This window comes from Phallusia mammillata, chromosome 2 (assembly GCF_965637545.1).
Source record: "Phallusia mammillata chromosome 2, kaPhaMamm4.hap1.1, whole genome shotgun sequence".
NCBI lineage: Eukaryota > Metazoa > Chordata > Ascidiacea > Phlebobranchia > Ascidiidae > Phallusia > Phallusia mammillata.
In genome coordinates, this window is record NC_137253.1 from 22767866 (window position 1) to 22795706 (window position 27841).

Here is a 27841-nt window from a genome sequence, read left to right on the forward strand (position 1 = left end):
ATCAAAATGAACTAGGACTTACAGGTTTGAAATCAGATTCGGTCATTAGTCGAACGGCTTTCATGGAGTCATAGCCCTTGGTCACGAAAGCAACTTCATATTGCACAAGTTGAAGGGACTCCAGCCATTTCTCAACGCTAGACGGCGCTACGGGGTCGTCGGGCGACACAAGAGGATGGAGACGGGGCAGGTTTTTGGCAGATTCGAGCAGCCGTCTGCGATGAGATTCGTCTCGAATGTCCATGTCGATAAGGTCCTGCTCCTCTAATATATCACCGGCCTTGAAAAAATACATTGCTTATTCAACAATGCGACACAGGCATTTAAATCGAATTTTGTCGCGATTTGATTGCTAACTTAGAATCAAGCAGTGTTTTTTATTAGCTAAAAGAACTTACCAAAAAGTCGACGTTGTCAAAACCATTTCCCTCCAGCACAGTCTCGTACTGTTGAAGGCCGAGCTCAGCCAGCCACGTGCTTACTTGACGGGGAAGTTCCGATCCTGCAAAACAACACAACATTAAAATCTGAAAAACACTCGAATTCAAGCGGACACAAATGGTAGTAATGTGATTTGCAACCACAGTGGCGAGAAACATGCGAGAAAATTTTAGCAGCGCGCGTGAGAAAATGTTTATTGGCCTTCGGGTCTTAAGTGCGGCGGCGGAATGGAGTTAATTATGCGCTTTCTGGGCACCCGTCGCTGCACGCTGCTATAACATAAAACCACTACGATGGAGATAGTTCTGTGCTGGGCTTTTACATGGTCGGGGACCAGAAAGACAGACTGGTTTGCTTTTCGTAAGCCGACAGTGCGGTTTGTGGCTGCTGCACTCTGACACCGTGGTGTGGACAACACAAACACTGGCTCCGAGCGAACGAGGGACGATTCATGGAGAGCAAGCGAGGCGTGAGATTGATTTGATAGTCAACAGTGGACGAGGGTGTACATATTAATGGTCGGCGCAACACCAACATATACAAACCAAGTGTTGAAGTATGGAAAATCCCGACACTATTACTATGGCTAAAACAGTACTGTAACACTTTTTGCGGTAATTGCAAATATTTCCACGCCAGACGTTGGCGATGGGCGGAACAGTGCCTTGTCAATTAGGTAAAGCTGAAATGCAGTTCTTTTGTGGCACCTGTAACAGGTGCTACATAATGAACTGGGACAGGCAGGAAGGGCATGAGCCATACACCTGGTTTATAAATCGTGCACAAAAATCGAATACCTGACGAAAGCATTAAAAACCTGCCCTGCGTCAACACAACGCACCCAACAGATGGTGAAAATACACTGGCGTAGTGGGATTTTTGAGAAACGGGATTATCAGACTCTGAATTCAAAGGTCGTTAAACGTGTGTGTTGCAGGTTCGCTGCGTTGGGCCGGAGAAGGTGGCAATTTATCGACCGTTGACCGGCATCACGTTTCACGCAATGCGATTAGGTGGATTAAAAAATCGCATAGCGGTAAGAAATTGACCCAGGAAATTGCAGAGTCAGCATTAGTAGCGAATTTAAAGGATTCCATAAATCCCTAAAGCTGCATTTAAAGGCTACTAAAGGTTTTTACGCCCAGCGATAATGTAACGAAAGTGTCTTTGAAAAGATGCAACTCGATCAGCTTCAAGGCTGCTGAATTGCCAGTGCCCTTAGTAGTCAATCAATCTATTTTTACATGCAATCTTTATTGCACCATTGGGTCCAGGCCAGATTCGATCCTGCGCGAAAATTTATTGCAGGCTGAGATCGATTGGACTTTGAGCGTTTGGGAACGTTCGCTTATTGATCCGCCACTCAGCCAGAAATGCAATAAACAACGTTGATAATTAAGACATTGCGCCAAGTGCCCCGACGGCCGGCGAACGTGGGTTGAAAGCAAATTACCTGTCATAATTTTCCAGAAGGTCTCCTCAAATTCCTTAGCGTAGACTGGACCTTTGTTCAGGCCGCCACCGACAGAGGACATTATACTGGCAATCTGAAGAGCAAAAGAAACAACGTTACATACAGATTTCATACTTTAGTGACTTAATTCTGTTGCCGACACTGACAGTGTAACTTTAAGACTGTATAGAAGCTATGAAAAAGACCAACTTAATTTTGTCGTTGGATTTTTTCTTACCTGAGCCCATTCATCCTGATCATTTTCATCCTGTTTTGAATCCACCGAGGGAAGTTGGGACTTAGCAAGAGTCGAGGAGGCGGAGGACCCAGAGGCAGGATCACTGCTGCTTCCTAGATAAATATATATTTTGTTTGTGATCCCATTCCCAAGGCAGCATATGCAAATTACATTTAATTGCGTTTCTTAACTGACTACGTATTATGTCGATACCGTACCTTGTGACGATCTGCTTCTTACTGCAGTGACTGTATCGACAATTGTAGCTAGGTCAGGTAGGCGATCACCAGGCGATTCCAACTTCTCTGATGAGCTTTTGGACTTGGATGAATTTGCGCTGTTGTTATTGTTGTTGTCGTAGAATGAATTGTGGCGTTTGTGTTCAGTATAACGCGGTTTGGAATCTACAAGAATTTACCAAACTATCAACACCGCCAACAACTTCATAAAATTTCGGTAAAGAACAATAGCTACTGACCTTTTGATGAAAGCCGCGACTGTGAAACCCGAGGGGTCGAAGTTTCCTTGATCATACGGCCGTCAAAATCATCCATTGAAGACGGGGAGGAGGAAAGAGGCGAATCATCTCCATCACTTCGTCCTGGTGTATATTGTCGCCTCATCTCTCTTCGCGCTTCACCGTAATGCGAAGTATCGAGGGCCAAGTCCAAGTTTCCCGGGCCTGTGCGCTTCGAAAGCCCGTCGAGAGTCATCGGGTGGCTTCGGGTCGATGCGGTCGGAATGTGATCCTTGACTATCGCTGGAGTGACGTGGGAAGCCGATCCTTCGGACAGGTCGTCGTCAAATTCGGCGCCGTAACCGTCGCTATCACAAGGCGACTTGTTGTGCACAGCAGAGGAATCGTATCGATGCTTAGATCGAGATCTGTAACTGGCCCCACGTATCAAACCTGCGTCAATAAAGAGGTATATGATTACAGAACGTGCGTGATGAGTTAACTAGTAAACATGCAAAGCCGATGACATACTGTTAAATGTGCATGCAGAGAATCGCATTTTGTGCACATAATAGGCGCTACACTTTCAATATCGGAAACGCCAATGCCACTCATTGTAGCTTCCTGACCAAACTAGGTGGCTTATTATGAAGCTCAGGTTGGGTTTGAACATTGACACACAACAAGCCACATAAATTTGCCTTAATAAGTCATCAATCAACCACAGCCTTTATGTAAACGACAAACGGCGTAAAAGCTAAGTCCGATAATTCCTGCGCCAACCTTCACCTGTGACTTAATTGCAATCTGATTGTGGCATAATCTCGATCACTCATCGTTATGCAACTGCTCTGATACTGTTTTAATTGCGCCACAAATCGGACTGGAACCTGTTTACTGTGAGCTGAAAAGACTGATGGTCAGCAACTATTCTGCAGGTCATCTTTGTCACGGCTTAATCCGTTTCACACAAAAATGTACAGTGAAACCTGCTTACAGAGCAATGCCTCTCCTGCCTGCTTCTCACTGCATATGTGACAGAATGCCAAGGCTCCTTTAAAAGCATTATTAAATATTGATGGCCCTGAACACGAAGAGACGGAGGTCTCGAGCGAAAATCGATGTGAAATTCCGATGCAATAATGCGATGCTAGGATTTCTCAGCGCGTTTTTTCAACAGCACAGCGATCAATAAAACCAGGTCTCGGCTTGCAGTAAACCCATATATGCATTGGTACTACATAAAGGTATCCGGCGATTTGCCGAGATACTACTGGTGCACGCACACTTTGAACCGACATGCTTGGCCGGATACAAATGCGTGAATGACGACCTCAGCGTGTTTTGTATACTTTGTTTCTCCTAACTTTACCTCTGTGCACTTGGCACACAACTCAACATAGAGCGATATTAATTTGCCTCATTAATACTTAACGATAGAGGATGTGGCACAGCTGTGAAACCCCGCAACCTTAAACATGACGCAAGAACGAAAACAGAGAATTAGAAATGCCTTTGCAGCCTTAAGCTAGCCACACTGCATGCTAAATAATTCATTGCTGTCGAAAGCTGAAGCGTAAACGAACCCTAAGCTGAAAACTGGACCGAAAGAAAATCGAATTCTGTCTAGGATGAAATAAATTCACATGTCCTGGCTTTCTCTGTAGGCTGGAAATAAAAAATTCATCTGTGCTTGCGATTCTCAACGCTGACGTAAGATTCGGGCGCTGTCAAACCGCAACTAAAGCGGTACACGCGTGAAGTCAGCCACTTTTGTGAAGCAATCAAGCCGTAACCACATGCAAAAGACACGCGCACGTTCCATGACACGGCTTAAAGTGGACGGCGACAGTAACGAGCGGCTTTGACGAGCCGATTAAAAAGTAACTAAGGCACAAGTTGAAAATACCCGATGCGGCAAATTGCGCAAGACAAGTACAAACAAAACCAACCGGGCGTCGTAAACCAAGTTCAACGACAGGTAGGCTGAAGTTGCCAGGTACACAACGGTAAATTTTTGCAAGTTTCGTTACGTGAAGGCATGCGAATTAGGTCGGTGAATAAACATAGCTTGGGTTTGCGCATACCAACAAAACAAGTTCAAACTCCACCTGTCGTTAACTGCTTCCTAAAATCTTTATTTAGCTGCAACTGTATACTCTTAACTGACTGCTAAAAATTTCCCTAAACATATAAGCAAAATTATGCCCAGTGCTACGTTTGTTCTCACACTAAGACGCCAGAGTTGACAAACAAAGACGCGGCCTTCAGTGGATTAACACTACACAAGAGTCTGAAACGTTGCAATAATAATCGTTGCTGTATCTGCGGGGCATAAAAACCTGATGACGCGCGCGCGCATGGATATTGGACAACATGAGACTTTGCCGAAAAACCAAGACTCAAGCTCAACGTCGGTTGGTCGATGGAGACCTGACGTCATCGCCGTGGGATAACGCAAACCGTAACACCAGATTCAGGCACTCGGCACTGGGTATATGCAAACCAACCAGGCGGCTTATAAGTTTAATTCATGTGAAACAACATGCGTTTAAGGTCGGTGCGGCAAGGTGGCTGGCGTCCAACGGTATCGATGATCGAATTTGTTTGTTGCCATCTACAACACGGGCTGGTAAACCTACTACGGCTTGTACCCAACCCAAAGGGCGACGAGTCATCGCCTATGCACGCAATCGACCGATATAAGCAGAGTAACAAACAAGGTTTGCCACGGTACCATATTTGGGTGAAATTCAACCACGGCATCGACCCGAAAAAATGGTTCGGGTGAAGCTAAGCTAGGGACTGTATTCGCAAAATAGTGAAAGTGCCACCATACATCGAATTGTCTTTCAAATCTGGGAGTCAGGAATTGGGGATTTAAAGAACATATTTAAAGCACCGTGACTCAGAAAAAGTTTGTGGACACTTATTTGTAAGCCCCTGTACCTAAATTTATCCGCACTAAAAAGATATAGCTGGCTGTTGGGCGCACAAATAGATCAACGCGATATCTTTTAGGGCGATTATATCTTAAACCGTAGTAATATGAAACATCAATTTCATTACAGAGGCCTAAAAATTCGTACTGAATCATCAGTTTTTTCCAGCCTACAAATTCTGGATTTCCCGCGATAACAGACGTTGTGCCAAGTACTATATCCAAGCACTCCGGGCGCCGCTTCTAGGTAACTATTTATCGCAATAAACAATGGCGCGCTAGTTGGTGGCGTCCACAAATTGACGGTAACCGAATATGCTGTTGACTTGCTAATTCCGTATGGGAACAGGTGGTAAAGGAATCAAGTCCACTGTGTTTTACCAGGTACTAGTCGTCATACAGGTATCGTCTTATCACTCAACAAACTCGCAGGGCTCTCTGCTTAAGTGCTATTCCGAGTGATAAACACGTTTGCGCGCCTGAGCCAAATAGCCAATAACGTTTAATTAAAACTCGCTACGATTTGCAATTGAGAAATAGTTCGCTGAGCTGCAACCTTACCGCGGTGACGCGACGACATCTTGAACACGAAGCAAAGTGGAAAGTCGGGTAAACAACTTGTAACGTCCATGTTCGACTTAATCCGGCACGACTTGGGCGAAGCGAAGTTGCTTTCTTGGTGTTGGTGTTGTTGTTGTTTTGCTGGCTGCGGCCGCCTCGTGGTAACGGGCGAGTGCCTACGACCTTGGTTGTCTTGGCAACTTTTGCAGTGTCCAGTGTCACTCAAAGAACCAAGTTCACCACGTGAAGAAGGCCAACAACAGCAGAAGTTCAGAGGGACGATTGGCATCAACAGTGGTTTAAAGCAATTATCGTTTAGTAGGTTTCTACACGAACAGCAGCTGCAGATCTGCCAGAGCGAAGTAAACACACCACGTGTCAATAATGAATTACAGTTACGTCACTGTGCACGGGAGGTCACAGCCATCCCCTGTAGCCTAATTCTGACGCTGCCCATCTCATAAATTTTTAATTAACTCACTGCCTTGACATTACAGGTGATACCGTATGCTTATGTCATAACTAAAACATGCAAATGCCTACTTTGCCTTATCCGTATATCTGCCACGACGTAAAGTGGGTCGCGGTTACCGATGGACTGATCAACAACCATAACGGAAAATACCACTATACCAGACCTGCATTACTTAAGAAGTTCACACACTTTTAGTGGGCAAGGACCACCTACTACATCGAACGTGACCAGAAGAAAACTGCCACAAACGTTAAACACGCCCACTTGACCACGAAAAGATACGCTTTAGACATCGGGTCTCTTGAAGCCCATTTCGACAGTCAACGGCTAAGGTGTAATTAAAAGCGAATTCACAATTATATCTCATCGAGGCAGGTGTGCGCGTCATTAACAATTAGTTTCCTTTGATAAAAACGATAAAACGTTGCCTGAAGCTTGTCCAGACGCCGGCGGTCGAAGTTGTTTTGTCTCACCTCAACGTAAACTTTCAGGTCGCGCCAAACATTTTTAAACCTGCATAGCGCAAAGGTGGGAAGTTGTTTATTTGAACGCAGGAATACAGAACGCTTAAAGTCTGGTACGCCTGCTGGCCACGCTAAAAAAACCAACTTAATATTAAACGCTGTATATACCCTCCACTTTACCACCATTTCAAAATATTCACACAATATCTTCATTCCTTCACTGGCCAGCTTATTGTTCGAACACCTTTATGAATACTAAATTTGTGAAGAACTTGACTGCACTTAACTATCACACCTGTTGTACTGCTGGCCTGACAGCCGCTACTAATCTGTATTCCCGACGGTGATTTCAGACAACATTAAGTTCCCAGCAACTATCGCTTGCATTTGACGGCAATGCCCCGAACACGAGATGGCGAGGTTTAAATTTCAAGTGTTGATCGGTCTGTGCCGCCGAGTAGCTACAAGTGCCTTTTTCACTCGAACGCAAACAAGCAACCAGGCATCGTTTAACCGTGCCCAACCAAGCGCGATTGCCATGACGACCAACTGTTAGGGTTCAATTGCAAAACTGTGCAAACAAATGCACTTTTCCAAGCACCCGCCACGACGGCAACCTAAACTCGCCTAAATATTGTAATTCGCATTGACTTGACGTACTGAACCTCGGTTTATGACAAAGAAGTTTGGATTACGCGACAGTTGACAGGCTTTCGAGATGACGTGGGTTTGGTCGGGAGCGTCGCAATGCGGCCAGCCACTTACAAGCCAGCTAATCCATTTGTTGCGAAACTGGGCAGTAAACAACGCGGTTAGTAAGGCAACGAACTGCCAGCATTCGCCGCGTCAACTTTTGCCGCTATTTGCTTGATCTCGGCCCGCGGCGAAGGCGAGAGATGCTCGAAATAGCTGACCAGTTTGGCGCAAGAACGAAACAACTTCTAGATGTGGGTTTTGTTCTAGGCTAACCTTAATCCGATTTGCGATGGACAGATAAATTGCCCAGCCATTAAGTGAGCTTTCGGCGTTTAAATGGAAGCGCCGAATTCAATTATTTCGCATTCGGCTGCAAACGACCACTCGCCGGTCACGAATAATTTATGAAGGTCCGCGCAGTTCACGATTCCTTATCAACACTAACGATCAAGTACCGCCCACTTTGCTATAATGGCTGACGTAACCTCTACACTAATTCTATAGAAACGGCATGAAACTGCTGCATTCCCTCCTGCTAAACCCTCAACTGCACTGTTCGCTGCTATCACATACACACTTACTAATGGTCAAGCACTTCAAGTCTCGTAATATATCTTGTCCCTTATCTCCGCGTTTGTTTGCAAACAAGAATCCCTGCTGCGACCCGCCTATCGCCACACGTTCCCTGCGCGATGCAAACAGCAAGACTGGCGAACGACGAGACTTCTAATCGAGCGCGCGCGTTCTGCGACTGTTTGCGCTTTCATCAGGCTTGCGTTGGTTTCGAGCCTCCAACTGCGCGGCCTCGTCATGCTCTGACACTGATATGTCTTCACTGTCGCCACGTGACACCATGTTTTTATAGGTCGTAGCCGCCTGTTAATTTTTGCTCCTTCTGCAACACAACAGTCCAACATAGATGTGGTCCAGACCTTGTAGTTGTGTCGCACAAACTCAAAAACTATTTTGTGTTTCGACGAAACCAGGATTAGGGAAGTTCACTGTGGTTGCCCGGTTATTCACCAAGACTTTGCGTCATAATACGTAGCAATTATACCCTTCCACGGGGTTATTACCGATCAACATCCGACCTCCAAGTTACGGGTAATGAGAGGTCAATTACAAATATTGCAAAATGTTATACAGCAGGGTTGGGCATTATGCCGTTAGAATGCGGATTCAGGTAAATACCAAATCCTAATCTGTTCTCTCGCATTTAAGTCCACGTTTATCGACAAACAACCCGCGCCAATGTAGTTATCTGGCCACACGTACTCCTGATGCAGGCGTGATAAGCTAAGCGAGAGCATTCAAAGGCGTGTTGTGACCAAGGGGCACTTGCACTTATCGCGACCCTTTGCACCGATTCGAGTTACTCACTTTGCAAAACGACCACGATACGGCGAAGATGAACATCATCCCACGGGTTCTCACGCATTAGAGCTGCTAGGATCGACTTTCCAGCGGCTACTTGCAAATTATGAATGCCTTGCCCTTAATCGGTTTCCGAGGCTCACGCAACGGGACTGCCACGTAACCCAAGCTCGATTAGTCTCGCATCAGGCGCGCCTTGGTCCTTTAGCACCAAGTTTGGAGGCAAAGGTGAAACCACAGTGCAAGAAATACGGCAAGGCTACTATACGCTGTTTGCCCGCCAGGTTTCCTTCTAATCCATCACGCGCCTTAATTTTGTTTGTTGTTCCAAGTGGTTCCCGCGCACGGCCTGGAACGCGATCGCTCACCTGACAGACGCTAACCTACACTGTCACCAATACACACAGTTTATAAAACCGACTTCACCACTTAGGTCGTGCCCTAATGAGTACAAACCACAAATGCGCTAAAATCATATTTTTAGTTATGGCTAAAGAAATGCCTGTGGGACAAGGTTCACCTGGCCTGAAATACCGACATAATTTCACATTCGCCTGCCTTAGTAAAAAATCCTTCGTATGCCTTGGTTAGAATGCATAAATACTTGTCCATAAGCCTCGCAAGCTTCAACCTACGAACAGACAATGAAGACGATTCGGTTTTACCACAAACACGAATCAAAAAAGGGACTTACGATTACCAAACAACTGAGTTACCAAATGTATGTACACTCACGTGAACAACGAAACTTGAGTTTGTACTTTGCCAACGCTTTACCCTGTCAGCCTACGTCACGTGGCTATTGTTTGCTCACAAAGAATTGCGATGAGTCAGTGACCACGCTCGAGGGCGGGTCCTCGACGAGTTTGGGGGCACGATGGGGTGATTAACGCGATCATGTCCACAATGCGAAATAAAGCCCTGACCATAGTTCGCCATTTAGTCTGACTTTCCAAACGCAAAGGGCTTCTGTGGGATTTGCGAAACATAGCGACGAAATCCTGCAACAGACGTCGGGTTTCGGACAAAGGAAAGAAAAACAAACTAGGCTGTTTTATAGCGACGAATCGTTGAACGAGGGTTGCTGTGTTGCCGGGTGATTATGATCTTCAACAAAACAAACCTTTGTTTGACATCCGGCCGTCTGACAATTAACGTATATTGTGATAAGGCTGAGGCCTAGTATTCGACCTTACCAGCGTAAACACGAGTGCAACTAATCACTGAAGCCGGGACGTTAACAATAAATCCAAACACGAAGATGGGGCAAAATAGGATCTCAGCCCACCCTTATATGGAAAACACTCCATCTCAAGTCAACAAGCCTACAAATTATAATAGCCTTGACCTAAAACTTCACCCTGCACGAAAAGCAAGACAGGCGAAGTTTGCTCAAGCGGGACGACAATTAAAGCTAAGGGACAAGCTTCTTGGAGCACTAAAAGTCGCATGTGGCAGATGGGAAAGGCTTGAGTGACAATGGTTCGGACGACGCGGGTCAAGTACATCTGCCACCTTTAGGGCAAGCGATCGCGCCTGATAAATCGTCTGAGGCAGGTGCAAGATTTCGCCAACACAAGGAATTGATTTACAGAATCTGTTAAGTTATCGTTTGTCGCGAAGACTCAAAGACTGAGGAGTTTAAGGTCTTTATACAGACAATGCATCGCAATAGCAGAGTGTAATTTGCTTCTGTTTGTATGTACACGACAAACTTAAACCTTGTGGGTGGCCCTACACTTTGGTTCCATTATTATACACTCTAAAACTGCTGGTGCAAAGCCAATACGTGCAAATACAAGGTATGAACACTTGTAGAACATTTCGCGTCTCGTATTCAGGGTATGTTGTTATTTCTTGTGGTCGCGAGTTCACCAAGCATGCCAAGGTGTTTCGCACGCAAACAGGTCGGGCGAGGCGATGGAGAAAATCTTCGTTGTGCAAATCCGCATTTGCGGCGCACAGTCTTGCGGCGTGCGTCACAAGAAAGTGATGCGTCACCTTTATGCGTGCATCAGTATACGTCGCTGGTATACGCAAAATAGCCCGCGGGATGCTAACAACCAATAAGACTCCGTGTGTCCACACCTCCAACACACCCGCGAAATATAAAACCCAAATCGGCTGAAAGCGGGTTTAATGAAGCACGGCCCTGACATTTATGGAAAATCGTGTTCGGGTTAACGGGCCCACAATGCCTGTGATGTTTCAGTTTTATGTTTCCGCCCAGCAGTAGTGCTTGAATAGTTGAGCAAGATTGCCGCATAAATGGGTTTATTTTTCGACCAAGTCAAGCGCAATGAACCGCGAAATAAACGCCACGACACGTGATATCTCGTTCCTCGTCACCTCCCTTTTGAATTTCATAAGGTTCGGTACCTGCTTTCATGCGACGGAGTTCACCTTTGGCCCGCTCGATAGTAACGACATGTTGTGTGCGCACGACATATGTGTAGCAAACGATGTTCAGACACACCCCAAATATTTCCAAAATACTATTGTATCCTGAAATTTTAACTCGCACAAAAACCTGTACACTGTGACCAAAAATCCTGCACATTTTGACTGACAGTTTGTTCGCTTCATTCTAACTTGCCTTTTTTACTTAGCTGTGGAGCTTTCCACATGTGACAAAAAAGTAAAAAACTATTTACTTAACATGTGCATTTTTTTAAAAGCTTGAAAGTAACTGCAATGGTGTCTAAGAATTTTCGAAACAAGTCAACACACGCTGCGCCTGCAAAACACGTTTGGATCAAGAGATACATCTCTAACTTGTGTTTTATGCGGTACTTTTACTCCACTGTGTAGTTTTTACAAAGGTTTTTAGTTTCTACCGTTGGCAAACTCACAAGCAAACAAATCTGGGCCAATTTCACTCCTGTCCGGCCGCGATAATCTGCCACAAAACAAAACCAACAATCTCAACGTCAAACACGAACGACCGATAACTTTTCCATCAGGCCCAAGTGCTTTCGCAAATAAGAATCGCGCTGATTAACGCGGAACTAAAATAGAGTCGCAAACAGAACAAAATCAACAAATCATTTTCACACCCTTTCATCAGAGCATGGGAACTGCACAATGAACGGCTTTGTTTTAAAGCCATGTTAACTGTTGAAAACACTGCTGAGACGAAGTTTACACAAGCGTTTTACCAACGACCACTCTATAGGTTGTATGAACCATTGGTGTTACGCTAAGGCCCAAATGTCCAGCCTTTTGATGTGAGTGGTCAAGCCCACGTAGCGTGGCCACTTGGACTGGGCTTTGGTTCTGAATCGACTTCGTTTTGTGATTCTAGCAATGATTCAGATGGATGTCGATGCTGGGAAATACAAACAACGAGCTTGGTTGTAAAACCACCACCGCCTGCTGAGTTAAACGTACATTTTGATTGTCTGGGTGAATTCGTCATCCCAGGGCCTTTGTCCGTTTGAGTTGGTTTACGTTGCGGAAAGGAGTCCAGCACGCGACAGACTGTGTTCTATATCGCGTTTCTGTCTTAGGTTAATACAGCCTTGTGAAATGTTATACCTCCCTGCACACTTATGAGTCAGTCTGGCCATAAATACGGTCGTTTCGGGTGATGTAATTGACAAACCAGTGATAAAAATGCCTCAGTATATTACTAACTTCTGTAAGATCCTACCTACGTCTTGTACCCAAGAACACAGCTCGTCACTACTTGTTTTTTCCGTCATATCCATATTCTTTGCTGGAGTGCCTCACAAAACATTGATGGATAACTACGTTTGCTTGACTTTCTACTCATAGTAAACCTCATACCACACCTTTAGGCACATTAGTTTCAAACAGTAATATCTTCATTAATTAAAATCCTGTCGTTCCTTTTTAACTAAAATCCTGGAACTATCTGTTTATGAAAGGAAATTTATTATGTGAAACACGGAAGCTATAAACTGTTACAACGTACAGCCAAAAGGTTATGCAAACAAGAAGTCGCCTCAAAAATTCGAAACCCCTTTCTGTGTTTGCCTGTCTGATCGACAATGAAACGGCCCCGGTACAAAAACGGTTCGTCGAAGGCATGAAAAACCTGGGTGACAATTTGATGCAACCACCGCTCTTTCACACAATAGGCAGGAATGCCAAAGAATGTAAAGTCCCGTGATTGCGCCATTCATCGCGTTTGCATTAAATTCGTCACACCAGGTTAGCTCTATTGGCGAGAAACAATCGTGGCTTTTCATGGTAGACCATTTTTACAGCAAAGTTTTATACAAACAAAGAGTTTATCTAGTGAAAGTAAATCTTTGTGCTGATCCTTTTGTTTTACTAAACGACACTTAATTGTTTAATGTTTGTTTGGAAATATTTACTCACATTAAAGCAAGAACATATAGTACTTAAGAGTTGTTCGGTACCAAATCACAAATCATGACTAAAAATTCTATAGCACCAAGTTGATGTACTGTGCATATTCACACATAATAAATGATAGCCAATCAGAAAATATACTTATTGAACAGTAAATTTCCTTAAAAAATCAACTTTTGATTTACTATCCATGAAGATAATTAAATCACGTGTATGTTTGCTACATAGCTGACATTGATAGCTAATAGGCTGCTGGGGAAAAGCGGCGGACCATTATGCATAATCTTTGTAGTTGCCCTCTAACAGCAGTGTGGAGTATCAGTGAAGCAGTTACTCACAAGTGCTCTCTACATCACTCATGAGGCCAGGAGAAACTGCGGACGGCTATCGCAGTTACGTCACGGTCATTTTTGGATCTGTTGTTTGAAGTGTCCAAGTGTGTCCAGTAACACTTCAACTGACATGTCACCAGTGGTTAATTGAAGCATGCTCTGATGTCAAATCAGCGAATACAAACAAGTAAACGTTCTCTTGAAGGACCGTAGGCTGATAAGTTGGTTTAAGTGCGATATAAACAGTGAATCACCGAAAAATCGAGGGGATTTTGTCATGGTTGGAGCAAACAGGGACAATAAACTACTTTGGCGCTTAGAATATTATCCTTGAGCTCCGCGGGTGAACATCAAACAGAATTAAGCTCCACAAACAGTCACTTACTGTGCGTGAAATCTGCTTGGTCGTCAGCGTTGTTGGTATTCCCAGTATCCCGTCGAACGATCAGACAAGTCAGATAAATGTGAGAAAATTTCACAGAATAGTCAACCCTACTGAGTTTTCCTACAGTTCAGTAAAGCACTAAAACAAACAATCTAAAGAAAACACCAAAACATAAATAGTCTTACACAAGCACTAAGTAAAGCTCTTCACTCTGGCGTAATAAGGATTTTCTCATTAGTCCCAACCAGTATATCGGTAAACAATATGCTAATTAGTTACACGTGTAGACGTAAACCTGGTGCAACCTGTTGCGTTTTACGATGAGCGATGATCGAGAAAACGCAGCTTGCGGAGGAAAACAGAATCCAGTCTGACATTTGCATAAAAATGAATCATTGCTTCTTCCCTGAACTTGAAGACGATTACAGACCACTATAAGCAAATAATGTGGCTGATTTGCACCATAACTTTCAAGTTGACACGAAATGAACTTGTCAATATAACTGTTTATGAGGTTATACTTCTTCGCAAGTTTAGACGTAAGCTCTGAATGCACAAGCATAAACAGATAGCGATTTAAAAGAAATAACTGTACCAGCTAATATCTGACATAAAATCGACACCAGTACAACAAATAGTTAACTTTTTAGTACTACAACAATAGCAACTACAAACGTCTTTTCACATTGACGATCTGACTTCAAACTAAAATCCATTGTAGGCTGACGATATTGATTTGTTTCATTACTCTTAACGCAGTAAAACACATATGACTACGTTAGACAATCTAACAATACAAATAGCCGATGTTCAATGCAGCTTACTGTAGCAAAAACTGCCTGAGATAACGACAACACCGCGTCAATCGCAATTAACAGTTAACGACCCACTTAAGCATGAAGATAAAGGCGTTGATGGCTTGTGCAAGATACAGTAGCTGCTATTTGATGTCATGGTCAGCTGTGCGCGGGTAAATTAACTGCGGGCAATTAATTCTACCCTATGTCCTCCAGCTGTTTTAACGCACTGATTTAACTATAGAGTCAGCGAAGCGCATAGATTTACTCTGTTGCAAAGTTCTGTTAAGCATTGTAGCTGCATTGTAAAAAATGATCGCTATTCGTACTGTTGTTGGGTCAATTCCCAATGCGGTGAACAATTTTCGACACGGTACATACCAAAACAGAGCAAGAAACGTAAAGAAAACAATCAATATGCTCGAACATAATCTGTCTGTATGCAAATGAAAACCAAGCGCTTTGGCAAGAACGTTTATCATCCAATCGTTTGAAACGGTTTGATACAAAAAAAGCTTACAAAATCAACAGCTCTCGTCAAATGAAAACGCTTGGAGACGATTTAATACATTTTGAACAACTACAACGCTCGCCAAAAACGCTTAACCCGTACGTTTACATAACCAATTCTTAACGCCAATAAAGACGCATACCAGAAATTACGACGAGCGTTTTAATTACCACCATAAAACTTCAATGACATACTATATAGCGAAACTCCAAGGCTAATGCCCGATTCATTATCACGAGATTTACATTTAAAGTGTCAAGGATCGATGAACTTTGACCTCGCACGCTTCGATAATCTTCCAACAAATGTTGAAGCTTAACATTTCGAACGTAACCCGACAACTGGGTAGTAGACTCGAAGCGGACTTGATAGCATAAAAAAAACAAGTATTGTGTCTTTGACTTGAGTTACGAAATGATGTTATGTGCTGTTAAACCAATAATCTGATCCTGTAATCTACATTCCGCCAACCACTCTATTCGACGCTCTGTATCTTGAAACGACCTGCAGTCTTTGATAAGTTACTGGTAAATAGACTTATGCTGTCGAACATCGTGTTTTGAAATCAAAGCGATATGAGCAGCAGTCTCGTGTGTCCGGAAATGCTTACTCGATGTACGCGACGGTGCGCGACAATTTACATTTCCTTAGCTCGGTTGGCAAAAGCACGAAGTTGTATAAATCCTCTTAAGCGCGCGGGCCAGCAGTTCACTGCGCTGCTTCGTGGGCTAATACACTTCAAAGACATACAAAAAGCATTAGCGAATTCGGACTCATAGCTGCACGACGACTAGCAGCATCACGCGCTGTACTATAAGTTCGCGTTTAAAATCCGATTAAACGGAACTGTGGCACGCTGGAGCTCTTTAGAAGGTCGCGCGGCGCACTTGAATGCTGAACTTGTAGCTCGTAACGACACAAAAACACATTCTCACTGGATGTCGCCGAAAGAAAAGCTTGACAAGTAGTCATTACTAGGGCGTTGCACAAAGGCCTGTACTTTGCTAAGCAGGGGTACTCACACGCAAGATCTCTCCACTGAATTGCGGCGCATACCAACTGGGAGCGTAGTGTAAAGGACCGCAAATCCGACCGTTATTGTGACTTAAGGGAATTGGCGAAATAGTCATTTGCGCAAACACAAAAAGTAATGGAACACTGGTAGACTGACGTCAAACCGACCAAGTATACAGTGTTCGTGACATAACGAGCACGGGTTCCAACCTGCGGTAACAAATGAGTCAACTATTAAGAACTTCTAATGCACAACGAAAACTGGAATAAAAAACCCCTGAAAATTGAAGGTTTTTGAAAATGTTATACCAAAAAAGCAATATCCAGTTCCTCTGGGAAAACGAATCTGTAACACAAGGATCCTGCTTCTTGTAAAGATCCACTAATGCAGTTATGAAACGACAATATCCTGTCACATTATGAAACTGTTTCTTTATGTCTCTTCTTTCACTACAGAGCTGGTATATAGACCCTCAATTTGATATCCTATCACATGCACACAAGTCTCACAGCTAGGTTTGCTCATTCGTACTTCCAATTTCGTATATATTCTTCGCTATATTGCAATACAGCATGTTCCCATTGCTTTCAACTTTACACTTACTCTCCAAAGTGGCTTCTCTCACAGCAGTTGGGCTGCAGCAAAGACCCACTAGCTGTGGTAAGCCGACTGTCGACTACTGCGAGCGTTCATTGCGAATGCTAATTACGAATGAAAGACGGCGGGATGCGGCGAAACGCAAACAGAGCAACGTCGTCGCACGCAAGTACGAAGCACAGTGGGCTAACCGGTCACGTGACGTGCAACCGCAGAGCAGATCACGTGATCCGTGCAATCAGAATTCATATTGCAATGTGTTCATCTCGTATGCTAAAGGAATATTTAGGGTGTTGTTTTCTCCTTAAGTGTGACAATATACCACAATTTCACATTGTTGACAAATAAGCAGCTTTATTCTATTCACGTACGGCGGTAGCAATTTTCGATCCTTCAATTTTATAATGCGTAACGACGGTTGAAAAAAGGCAAATGAGCATTTGAAATTCCAAGAGGCCCATATTAAGTTAAGTTCACGCAAACGGAACAAAAACGCCTTTGTCGTTCCGCTTTATCGCCAACAAACAAAGGCAAAGTGAAGTTATGCCGTTTGGTATTTTGATTCAATTGCTTTTCTAAATTTACCCCTGTAAACAGGATTGTCACGCCTCCAAAGCGTTATTATCCAGTTGTTACGCAACAAGTAGTCTATAACGCAGACACGTTCATTCACAGGACAAGGCGTTAACGCACCTTCAGCAAATATGCCCTTTGGAATATTGTGGAAGTAGGGAGAAGTGCGATCGGTACAACGAATATTTTCACGCGTTAGGCAGTCATGGTAGGTTATGTGGCGATTTGATTTACTGTCTTTTGTATGCCTTTGATGTGATCGATCTACAAAGTCACCTCTGTAGGTTAATGAAACGCGTGATTTGGGCTATTCTTTTAAACCAGTCGAGTCAGCTTCCAAATAAAATCGGTACTGGTAAATACAAATTTTAACAAATAGGTGATTTTTCAAATCATGATTTTTCTTGACACGTCGACCACCATGGCAGTTTTAGACAAGAATTTGTTGCTCAAGGGTGAGGTTATTTGCACACAATGATACACATACGAATAAATCGTTTCACTTCAATACCACTATGAACCATTTCGTCTTAAAATTTATAAAGATGTTTTGACAAATTCTGAGGCTTTCTGAATCACCTAAACAAGTTCCAAAAAAATCGCAACACGAAAAACAACATATCCAGTAATTTATGCAAGTATATCTGCAATAGTAAGTAAAAGAGTCGGCATGTATAGTTTGTTTCTGAAACTTGGGGCTAAGTTGGAAACAGTAAGCCATTATCAGCCCGTCTTGTTTGACAAGTCTATTAGCTGTGTTAACGGCAAATACACACTTCTCATTTCCCCTCATGTATGTCATCAAATAGGGGTATTACTGAATGACTCAGGTCCGTTCAAACACGCACACGTTACCACTCAACAAACTCAACAGCCTCGGTCACTGAAATTCCCTCAAAAACATTCCGCTTAGACGTATTTCAGCTGTTCAATCGACGATTTGTGTACCCTGCGAATAAAGCGGAATGGCTGAAGCCAAGTCATCCGTTAAACCCAGCTCATTTATTTTATTTCTGACTTCCAGTTTGTCTTCAGCACGCGCTGTATATATTACATATGGCAGTAATACCTGGGCGAGAAGCAAGATTAATGTACGGGTTTGCTGAAGGCTTACTGACCGGCTTTGGGCGCGAAAATATTGATGTGCGAAGGGTTTTCGGCGCTGCTTGGGCAAACAGAGCATTATTGGCCCTCGGATTGAGACTGCAATCGCTCCTCAACAAACCGCGCAGTTATATCTAAAATTCTGACCCTCAAAAACTGACTTACTCAATCAACACAACAGGCTAAAGATAAGTCAAAACTGAATGCGTGTGGCGCTGTAGCATTAACCCGAGATAACCACTTATGTGCAGTCCGCTTAGCGATTTAATCCAATAAACACGCCTCCGGTGCAACGCTTCATAAACTGCGAAACTCACTCAGCGACAGGACCGACAACAAAAAGTGACCCGTTTCTGGGACTCGTCGCTATTATTCAACGGCGCTACGAATAGGTCAAAAGCCTCAATTCGATACATGACCTCGCGGCGAGTGTGTTGTCAATTTGCTAATTGAAAGGATTCGCCGCCCTGTAGCCGTTTTCCCAAGCGATCGGCTGTCAGTGAAAATTTTCCGCATCGCAATGTACACCGGGGCTCGGAAGAATGTTGATTGCGCGTTTGTCAATTGCTTCTGGGACCGCAACAGACCGAGATTGCCATTAGCGCTGTGGGAAACCCGACGAAAGGCGTGCATTAAAGTGATAAGATATGCACTTTATTGCATTATTAAGTGTGTTGTTGCACCGCAAGAAACCGGAATCACGAAAATAGATACATCAGCACCATACAAACATACACTTTCTGTTTGGTGGTTAAGTTGTTCTCAATCCTAATGATCAATTGCAGTAAACAGAAATCGTCAACAACAGGACAATATATCAAACACGATAGTTCAAAACTATACGAAAGTCGTAGTCTTGACGTTATCGTCGCTTTGCCTGTCGTGCTATTTGTGTGACATTGTAACAACGCCAGTGGCTGCTTTGTGTTGGCCTTGCGAAAAAGAAGAGATGTAATATTTCACGGCCTATCTCCTCCGTTGTGAGGCGACGATAGAAATGGTAAAGCATCAAAGATGGTGGCTGTAATTTCACGTAAAGAAGTATACCAGCACGTAAATCGCATCGACGCAAAAACCGCATCAGCATACCAATACGGGCAAGCAAAGGGGTCTAAAAATATCAATATTTACAACTTAAGCACTTTTCGTATTATGAAGCTATGGAGAAGGAAATTGCGTATGGGCGGGGTCAGAAAAAAGTCCATCTAAAATTTGCCCAACTGGAAAGTTGAGGTACTTAGGGTGTTTTAGTTTATGCCGGTAAAGCGCTTTGACACGCGAAAGCAGGATTACGATTAGTGCAACTAGTCACAACACTGAACACCTGGCGTGAGGTTTCGGTCGAGCTGTCAATCATAAAGTAATTGGAATCACAGAGCCTCATGAGGCAAAAAATGAGTTTTACATGTGTTTACTCCATATCACAAAACACAAAATTTATACTACAAGAGACATCAACATTATGTAAGTAAAAAGCTGTGACCGTGGAAACGGTTTCCGATCCCATCTACCAGCAACGTCCAAATGTTTATCATTATTAGTTGCCACATGCAAAAGTTTACCAACAGTCGATAAACACTTTCATGTTAATCCAGCAACACAGCGATTATCTGAGAAAAACGGAGACTACAAAGAATGCTTCCAAATTTTTCGTCAAGGATTGACTCGTCACTCAACAAACAAGATAGCTACCAGAGAAAGTGGGGTTATACGAGGGCGTGTGAATTTTTCCCCTGTCTGATGGACTCTGGTCGATTAACATGCAATTGACAAAGCACTGCAGCTTTGAAGCATCTTTTGCGACCCGCCATGTCATAAATCTTTCCAAAACGGCTGTGGGCCTCCCGCAGTAGATAGACCGATTCTCGCGTTGCAAAGTTTACGCGTCGCTCAAAACCCAATTATCGGACTCCAAACATTGTGACGTCACTCCCCGTCACAACACAGCGCCACATGCCGTCGCTGCGAAATCCGATTGGACACTTGCATGCAAAAGTTCAGACGTATTTTTCGCGGAACATTTACAGAGAATCTGCTGATGTCCGTGATTCGGTCTCTTTAGCTCTGAATAAGACGAGCAGACATTGGGAGTTTCCGCGAAGGATTAATGCGCTTTAGGTGTTCGCGACAACAAACTAAGGGATTAAATGCGCTGGAACTTGCCCGCGCGACGCTTGTGTCTTGGTTGCACTGGTAGTTGCAGAATTCTGCAAAACCGAACAACTAAACACAGTTAATAGTGTCTGTTGGTGTTGTCCAAACTTTGTAAATTAAGATGTATGCAAGAATTTGACAAGTTTTTCCAAAATGCATGGACTGCAAGCGGGTTTGTTTGCGCTGGTGTAAAACGTCTCAAAAAAAAAACGTTTCGGGCTCACAACAAAATGACTTCAAATCTGGAAACACACCACCTTCTCACTCCACACCGAACCTTCGTAAAAATAAACGCCTGGAACTTTGGGAAATCTCAAGGCTGATCCCAAAATCCTCGGACTAGATTTTCTCCTATTGCTGTAACTATTTTTACAAAACACACTGATGCATTAAGGCTTCCTGCGGCATCGACAGCTATCGACGTTAGGTGACCCGGTTGTAGTTTCGACACGAACCTGAAATCGACGCCCAATGCGCCGTAAAAATAGATCGTAAAGACGCACGAAAATAACGTGTAATCGTAGGCACGGTCATGGAACGGTGGATGACAAAACCACGTTCATTATGCGTCAATCTGCTGTGACAGGCCTTGTTTAACAACACCGACTTGTCACAGTTATTTAGAGGCTAGGGAAATTTAGAAAGTATTTACACTGTCATATGACTTGCGTGATTCGTAGAAATAGATATTGCACCATATTGTCTTAAGGGTTGGTGTAAAAAGTCAACAACAAAATTATGCAATAATCCAGTAATAGCACACAATTTAAAATTTTAACAGCCGAGCAATAACACAATACCTTTTTGTAGGGAAATTTCTTTCAAGAACGAAATATTGCTGTATCACTTGAGTATTTTTGAATTATGTGTTTGAAATAAACTGGGATTTTTTTATATTTAAATCAAGTTAACGTAATGATTAATACATAATCTCTTACAGCATCCGGTGAGAACAGTTGTTTTCTTTAAAAGTATCTTTTGGCATCACCTCGAGTGGGACACATCAAAGACGACAGACAATCTAGAACGCTTTTAATCTGGACATCAGTTAGTAGCCAGTCAGTCGGTAATGCTGTGTGATATACTATACCCGTCCCTTCAAGTTACCAAAGTACTTGAAAACCGCTTTCATCGAGGCCTGCATATTGCGGTCACTTATTTCAAGCAAACTGTGGCGAGTGACCGATCTCGCGGGAATTGGAACGCTCAAACTGCGTTTGTTCGCATCAGCTTGCGGCTGTGCAGATTTTTCCGGGACCGCCACAGAAATTCTTTACGCCGGAATAAGGCCAACTTTTTGCCGGCACAACACACACGAGGTTGAGCGTTTCTCCAACGGTATTTGTAGACCACGAATTGAAGTTTTGTTTGATGCTGTCGTGTCGCATACACGACGTTTTAAAGTACAGTGCGCTATGTGTTGGTGGGAAATGAATTTCTCCTGCATGAAAGTGATATTAATCAGTTACCTATAGCTGACAGCCCAACCCAGCAACGACAGCAAACGACCGACTGCCTTTTACCACGACAACAACCCGCCAAGGCCATGAATGAAGTTCAAAGGGATTACATCCGTTACTTTTCTGTCAAAATAAATTGGAATGCGAAAACAAACCCACCTATACTGCATATAGGCAGCAAGAACTTGGTAAACAAGTCAACATCCCTGCTATGTAAACCCCTGTGACACAGAACGTATAGAAGTTTTTGACAAACGTGTTAATGATGTCTTTTCTCAAAACAGGAATATTTTCTTTTGCCGGCACAACAATGTTTTTCAATCCAAAGTAAAACTTGCAAACAGAATGAAGGTGTATGTCAGTGGATTACTGCCAAGAGCGCGGATGATGAAGATATTGAGGCAATTTACCAAAGCAATTCAGCATAGTTACGCGCGTTCAGTCCAAACATGGCAAGGTTTTGACCTTCAACAGCAAAAACATGGTTGTTGCAAATCCACTCATCGTGCCAGGTTTACCGACCCACGAAGAAGTGCAACACTATTAATCATCCTTCCACTTGAAGCCCAACAACAAGCCTTCAAGCCGAATCCATGCAACGGCCATGCTGCGGGTAAAGAGAAAATACACTTTGCCAATCGCGGGCCAATTAAATCCAGCTTATGCTGAAAAGGAGCAGTCAAAACGCGCTCAATTATCCGTCGTTGGCAGCGAGCACGGGTGTAGAGCGTGGTGATTTGTGACCAGGTGGAAGTAATGAAGCAATACCGCGCTCCCCTTTGCAAACAAGGGCCTCAATCACCATAGTTACGCAGTTACGTCGTTACGTCGTTATTTTGCGACAACGGGACGTAATTACCAAGCAAAATGAACTGCGTTGATCTGTGGGGCAACTCGGGTCGAAGGCTTGATTGTTTCAGAAAGAAAGTAGCTTCCCCATTCACGCCGCCATAGACATATTTCATTGCACTTATAAATCAGTTCAACATGGTGATCGAAATGAGTCCAAATTTGGGACGAAGCTTACAGTATAAATTGTGTAAGTTCGGTAAAATCAAACCAACATGGAACCAAACCAACCAACAATATAAGGGCAGGCAGACGTTAAGGCTGGAGACGACAAAAAAACAAATTGGGCTTAAATTTGTTGAAATTTGAAGTCACAAGACAACAAAAGCATGTAAACCGGGCTTATATTAAAGAGGACCTTTGGGTAAATCAACTTTATTCCCGTACAAATCATGTTAGACCGATTGATTTTATCTGACATAATACCGCAGTGGCCAGGCTAAATATAACTTCAAACGGCAACTCAAGTCAAAATAGGGCTTTTCAATAGTAGAGCAGCTCGCAAGAGTTAACCCGTCAGTTGACACAAGGCCCGACATTGGGAAAACATTTCCGAAACATCGACCAGGAAGTAAGGGACAGATCTGACAATGGGCGCAACACGGCGTCTCGACACACGCGGCACCACTTTGCACAGTAATCCCTATCTCAACAGGCAAACACAGCCGGGAGATGGGACTTAATCCCGCGGCGACCGACCAAGGAAGTTTCGTTAGGTTGAGGTCGCTTTACTCGGCGATTACTGCGCCTTTTACGCGTTGGGACCTTTAAGTCCGCGCGCATTCAGTCGTTGCTGCAAAGCAAAACTGACGTCAGCATCATAATTTTGGGGGATTATGACGTTAAGGCGAGTGTTTGTATTGGAAAGGCGTTTAGAAGAGTGTGACGTGTTTGGTTTGGGATTTGCGTGGATATTTTATAAATCCAATCTTTTACGCCTGTTTCACGGCCGCACAGCAGGAAAACACGTAACCATGGAGGCGAAATATAACGTGCGGTCATTGGAATGATCTTAAACGACAGGCAAGTCATGCAGAAACACAATACTGTCCGGTTTCGCAAACATAATTCCCCAAACCAAAGGAAAAGTACATAAATTTGGGTTAACGGTAAGTCAAATGATTTCGAAATTCAAGGTGCAGCACCTGGAAATAACGCCTGGTTCCAAAAAAACATGCTCAAAATTAGGCTCCTACCTCGGAACTTGCGTACTTCTTTCGGCATCTCAAAATCTTCAGTGCGAACTGACAACGCATCGTCCCAGTCATCCGTTGTACTTCTTGTCTCATCCGCTCCAACGTTTTCTGAAGAGCCTGCGCAGCACACCATAAGTGTATAAAAATCAAGGTAAGTATATTGTTATCCCATATGACGCCCTGGTTGGAGCCATAACTTAGAAAATAGTGGGGTTATATACTTCGAAATTGGAAACAACGGCTTTCAGGGCTGAAAACAAAAAAAAACAATGTTGCACTTCAGGCAGTTGGATAGTTCATGGGAAAGGTAAATTGAACTTGTGTCACTAACGCTGCAAGGTTATATGGGAGCTTTGTCGACAAGAATCAGCAAGTAGGTAAATCCCCAAATGCGGTGACTCAATCCGAAACTCATACGCTACAACGTACCTCGACTTTCCCGTGACAGTAAAGTATATCCAACCAGTCCTTTAGGCTGGGTCACTTCTGGATGACCACTGGAACGACCAGGGTCCAATTGCTGGTCATTTGACCTGGCGAGCGGCCAACATTCCGTTGTCGTTAAGGCCGAGAGGGCGGAACACAGGGTAGGGGTGTGTGAGACAGATTGGGTTCCTGGTTTGTCTTGGACACTTGAGTCACACTGAATAAACAGTGTTAGTGATGGTTTAGATTAGTAAACAGACGCTGGGAGTTGCCAAAATCGATGTAAATCCCGTAATGGTGTGTCGTTACATAAGGCTGCATGTACATATTGGGCAAAAGCAATGCACAAGTGCAAAGTCTTGCCTTTGCAGCGTCCTATCTGTTTGAATCTAAAGTCTAAAAAATGCGGGTTTTTTTGGTCTGGGCTTTCTTTTTATCGATTGCAATGTTTACTTACTACGATTTAACAGTTTTGGGTGAAGCACTTTTCATTACACTTTGTTCCTATTAACATAGTTTAAAATATTGGTAATTCCCAAACATTAGGGCGATATACACATAGTCATTCGAGATGATAAAATACTTACTGTGTCAAAATTTATAACTCTTTTTTCTCTAAATCTTGAAACTATTTAATTCCAAGTAATCAAAAGGTGTTTTAATTCCAAGATATGAACTGTTCATTTGGATAGCATTACATACAATCATAGACCGAAAAAAAAACTGCACTGAAAAAAATTAAGGGTGTATTACAAACCTGTTTTGATTCTGATTTAAGTTCGTCGCTCTTCCCCGCTTTTGAGCCAGGTTCCGAATCGGGCGAGTCAAAACTTGCTCGTGGTATTACATTGGCCTGTTCGGGTATATGCGTCGGCGAAGTGGGCTGGGAATCGGATGAGCGGGTACTAAGTATCCGAGCTTGTTTAACTTTCACCCCGCTAGTTACAAAACAAGACTGCGAATCGTGGACAGTGTCATCAGCTCCATGCTTTAATCGTCCCGATATTGAAGTCCTCGGAGTAATCTTTGGCGGCGTTACAATGGGTTTAGGGGATCGTATCACAGGTTTGGCGGAAACAGGTGGCTTCATTCGTTTGGCTGGCTTCGGAGGACTTGCCTTCTGTTCCAATACTGCTTCTTTAACTGCAGGTACTTCTTGTAATACTTTTTGGTCCTGGTTCTCTGCATACTGCATAGCTTTGTCCGGTTTCGAAGATTCGGTAAGTGCAATAGATTGTTCACTAAGTTGCATATCAGTCGTTTGGTCCTTTTTTAAATTGTCGCCCTCGTCATCTGATGAAGAGTGATAAGACGACACGGAATGCGATGAGTCGTCCGCATACGACATATTAGGCCAAGGGTCTAGGCCGCCGTCTGCGATACGGTCTAACATGCTTTCATGTGATACTGCCTGTATAATAATGCATACAGGTAAAATTGAAACGCCGTAAACGTTTTAAAAATCAAATACCACCTTTTGGAGAGTTTCTGAAACCTCAATCATGGCTGTGTGTGGAGATGGTGGTGAAAAAGCAGGGGTAGTGCTGCCATCAGGCGAACGCTGATCCCTAGCGGAACCATGATCTCTTTGACTTTGGTCAGCCGGTGGCAGCAAAGAGTTACATGGGTCTACAAAAATGCAACACACGTACCAACTCAAAATTTTTAATAAGGTTAAGACAGGTCTCAAACAAACAGACATTTAACAAGTATGCTATTAGAAATCTTTTTACCGAAAAATGTGTTTCCATAAGCCGGTTCTTCTGGTTTATCAATCAACGTCGGCTTGTCGTTGTTCCCCTGCAAGCAACAAACCTCTAATTCACTGACTAAATTTGAGTTGCCGCAAAATTTCAGCTACCACACCACTGTCATACTTGGAATATTACGAAATAGAATCTTCGTCTTAACTAAAAAACGGCGGATTAAAAGGCTTTTTGATAAACTAGGACAAACTTCCTAATACAAATTCTGTTAAAACGAGTTACAGAAACAGTAAAACGGTTAAAAGAGTAAACTGTTGCTCAACCATATATTTTTGTACGAAGTAGTGATAAAACATAAAAACGCAAAATTGGGCTTGTGGTGGGCAATCGACTCTTGCGAAATAACTCGAAAACCTTGACAAATGAAAACACCATACAAGACAAATGTGGAGAGGAATTGGTTTTATTGTAAAAGATTTTGCAAGACATCTTGACATAACTCGACGAATTTCGACCTTTTGACAGCTTGAGGTATGAAGAAGAATTATGTGCAAAACAACCTTTAGCGTTAAGTGAGCCAAAAAATAATTTTGCAAAATGGTAGCTAACAAATCAACTCAAAGCATGAGTAAAAAACTATTTTTGGTGAGTAATATAGTAGATGTATATAAAAAACGCGAAATTATTATTAATACTCAAAACACTATATTAATGGAAGACGTCACCAGACAGAAACACACAACATACAGACTTCAACCAGACGATAAAAACAGCGTAAAAAATCAAAATTCTTTGAAATTGAGCGTTAAAGCGGGAAAGATAAAAAAACGTTCGTTTCGCCAGGAAACTACACAATGACTGAGAGCGTGTGATTTTTTTCGCGGCTAACTTTGTACAAGGCGAAATTTAAGCGCAGAGATTGCCCACCACAGCGATCGCATCGAGACTCACTGATACTCGACTTTCGGTGAGAAGTTCTTCGACTTGTGGTGAACCGAGTGATTCTCGCTCGTCCTCATCCTCATGGAAAGGTGGAGGATTGTCAGGTGATGGAGGACGGACCTGTTACATAAGTCACAAAAACATAAGTCACTATAATAGTTTGGAAAAAGATTATGGGATGTGTTCAACAGGTTTAACAATCCACCACTTCCATGTAATCGTTTTTTCATTGGTGTCCTTTAAACCTACTGTACATTTATCACATGTTCTGATGAGTTTTTAATGATATACTAATATTAATGGATCAAATTAGGGCTAGCCATTTAATCAATGCTTTGAATAAAGAGGTAATC

At 43.2% G+C, this 27841-nt stretch overlaps 1 protein-coding gene across 2 annotated transcripts in view; it reads right to left on the reverse strand.

Moving 5' to 3' along the window:
• LOC145214501 (uncharacterized) overlaps nt 1-27841 on the reverse strand; it is a 39020-nt gene that overhangs the window by 3610 nt on the left and 7569 nt on the right. For both annotated transcript variants that reach the window (XM_080083043.1, XM_080083042.1), the window contains 12 exons: nt 27498-27608; nt 26574-26640; nt 26315-26469; nt 25598-26251; nt 24844-25057; nt 24415-24531; nt 2611-3042; nt 2351-2536; nt 2133-2245; nt 1895-1988; nt 399-502; nt 23-280 (listed from right to left, as the gene is read on the reverse strand). In XM_080083043.1, the coding sequence (XP_079939169.1) occupies nt 23-280; nt 399-502; nt 1895-1988; nt 2133-2245; nt 2351-2536; nt 2611-3042; nt 24415-24531; nt 24844-25057; nt 25598-26251; nt 26315-26469; nt 26574-26640; nt 27498-27608 (2505 nt within the window). The remainder of the gene's footprint in view (nt 1-22; nt 281-398; nt 503-1894; nt 1989-2132; nt 2246-2350; nt 2537-2610; nt 3043-24414; nt 24532-24843; nt 25058-25597; nt 26252-26314; nt 26470-26573; nt 26641-27497; nt 27609-27841) is intronic.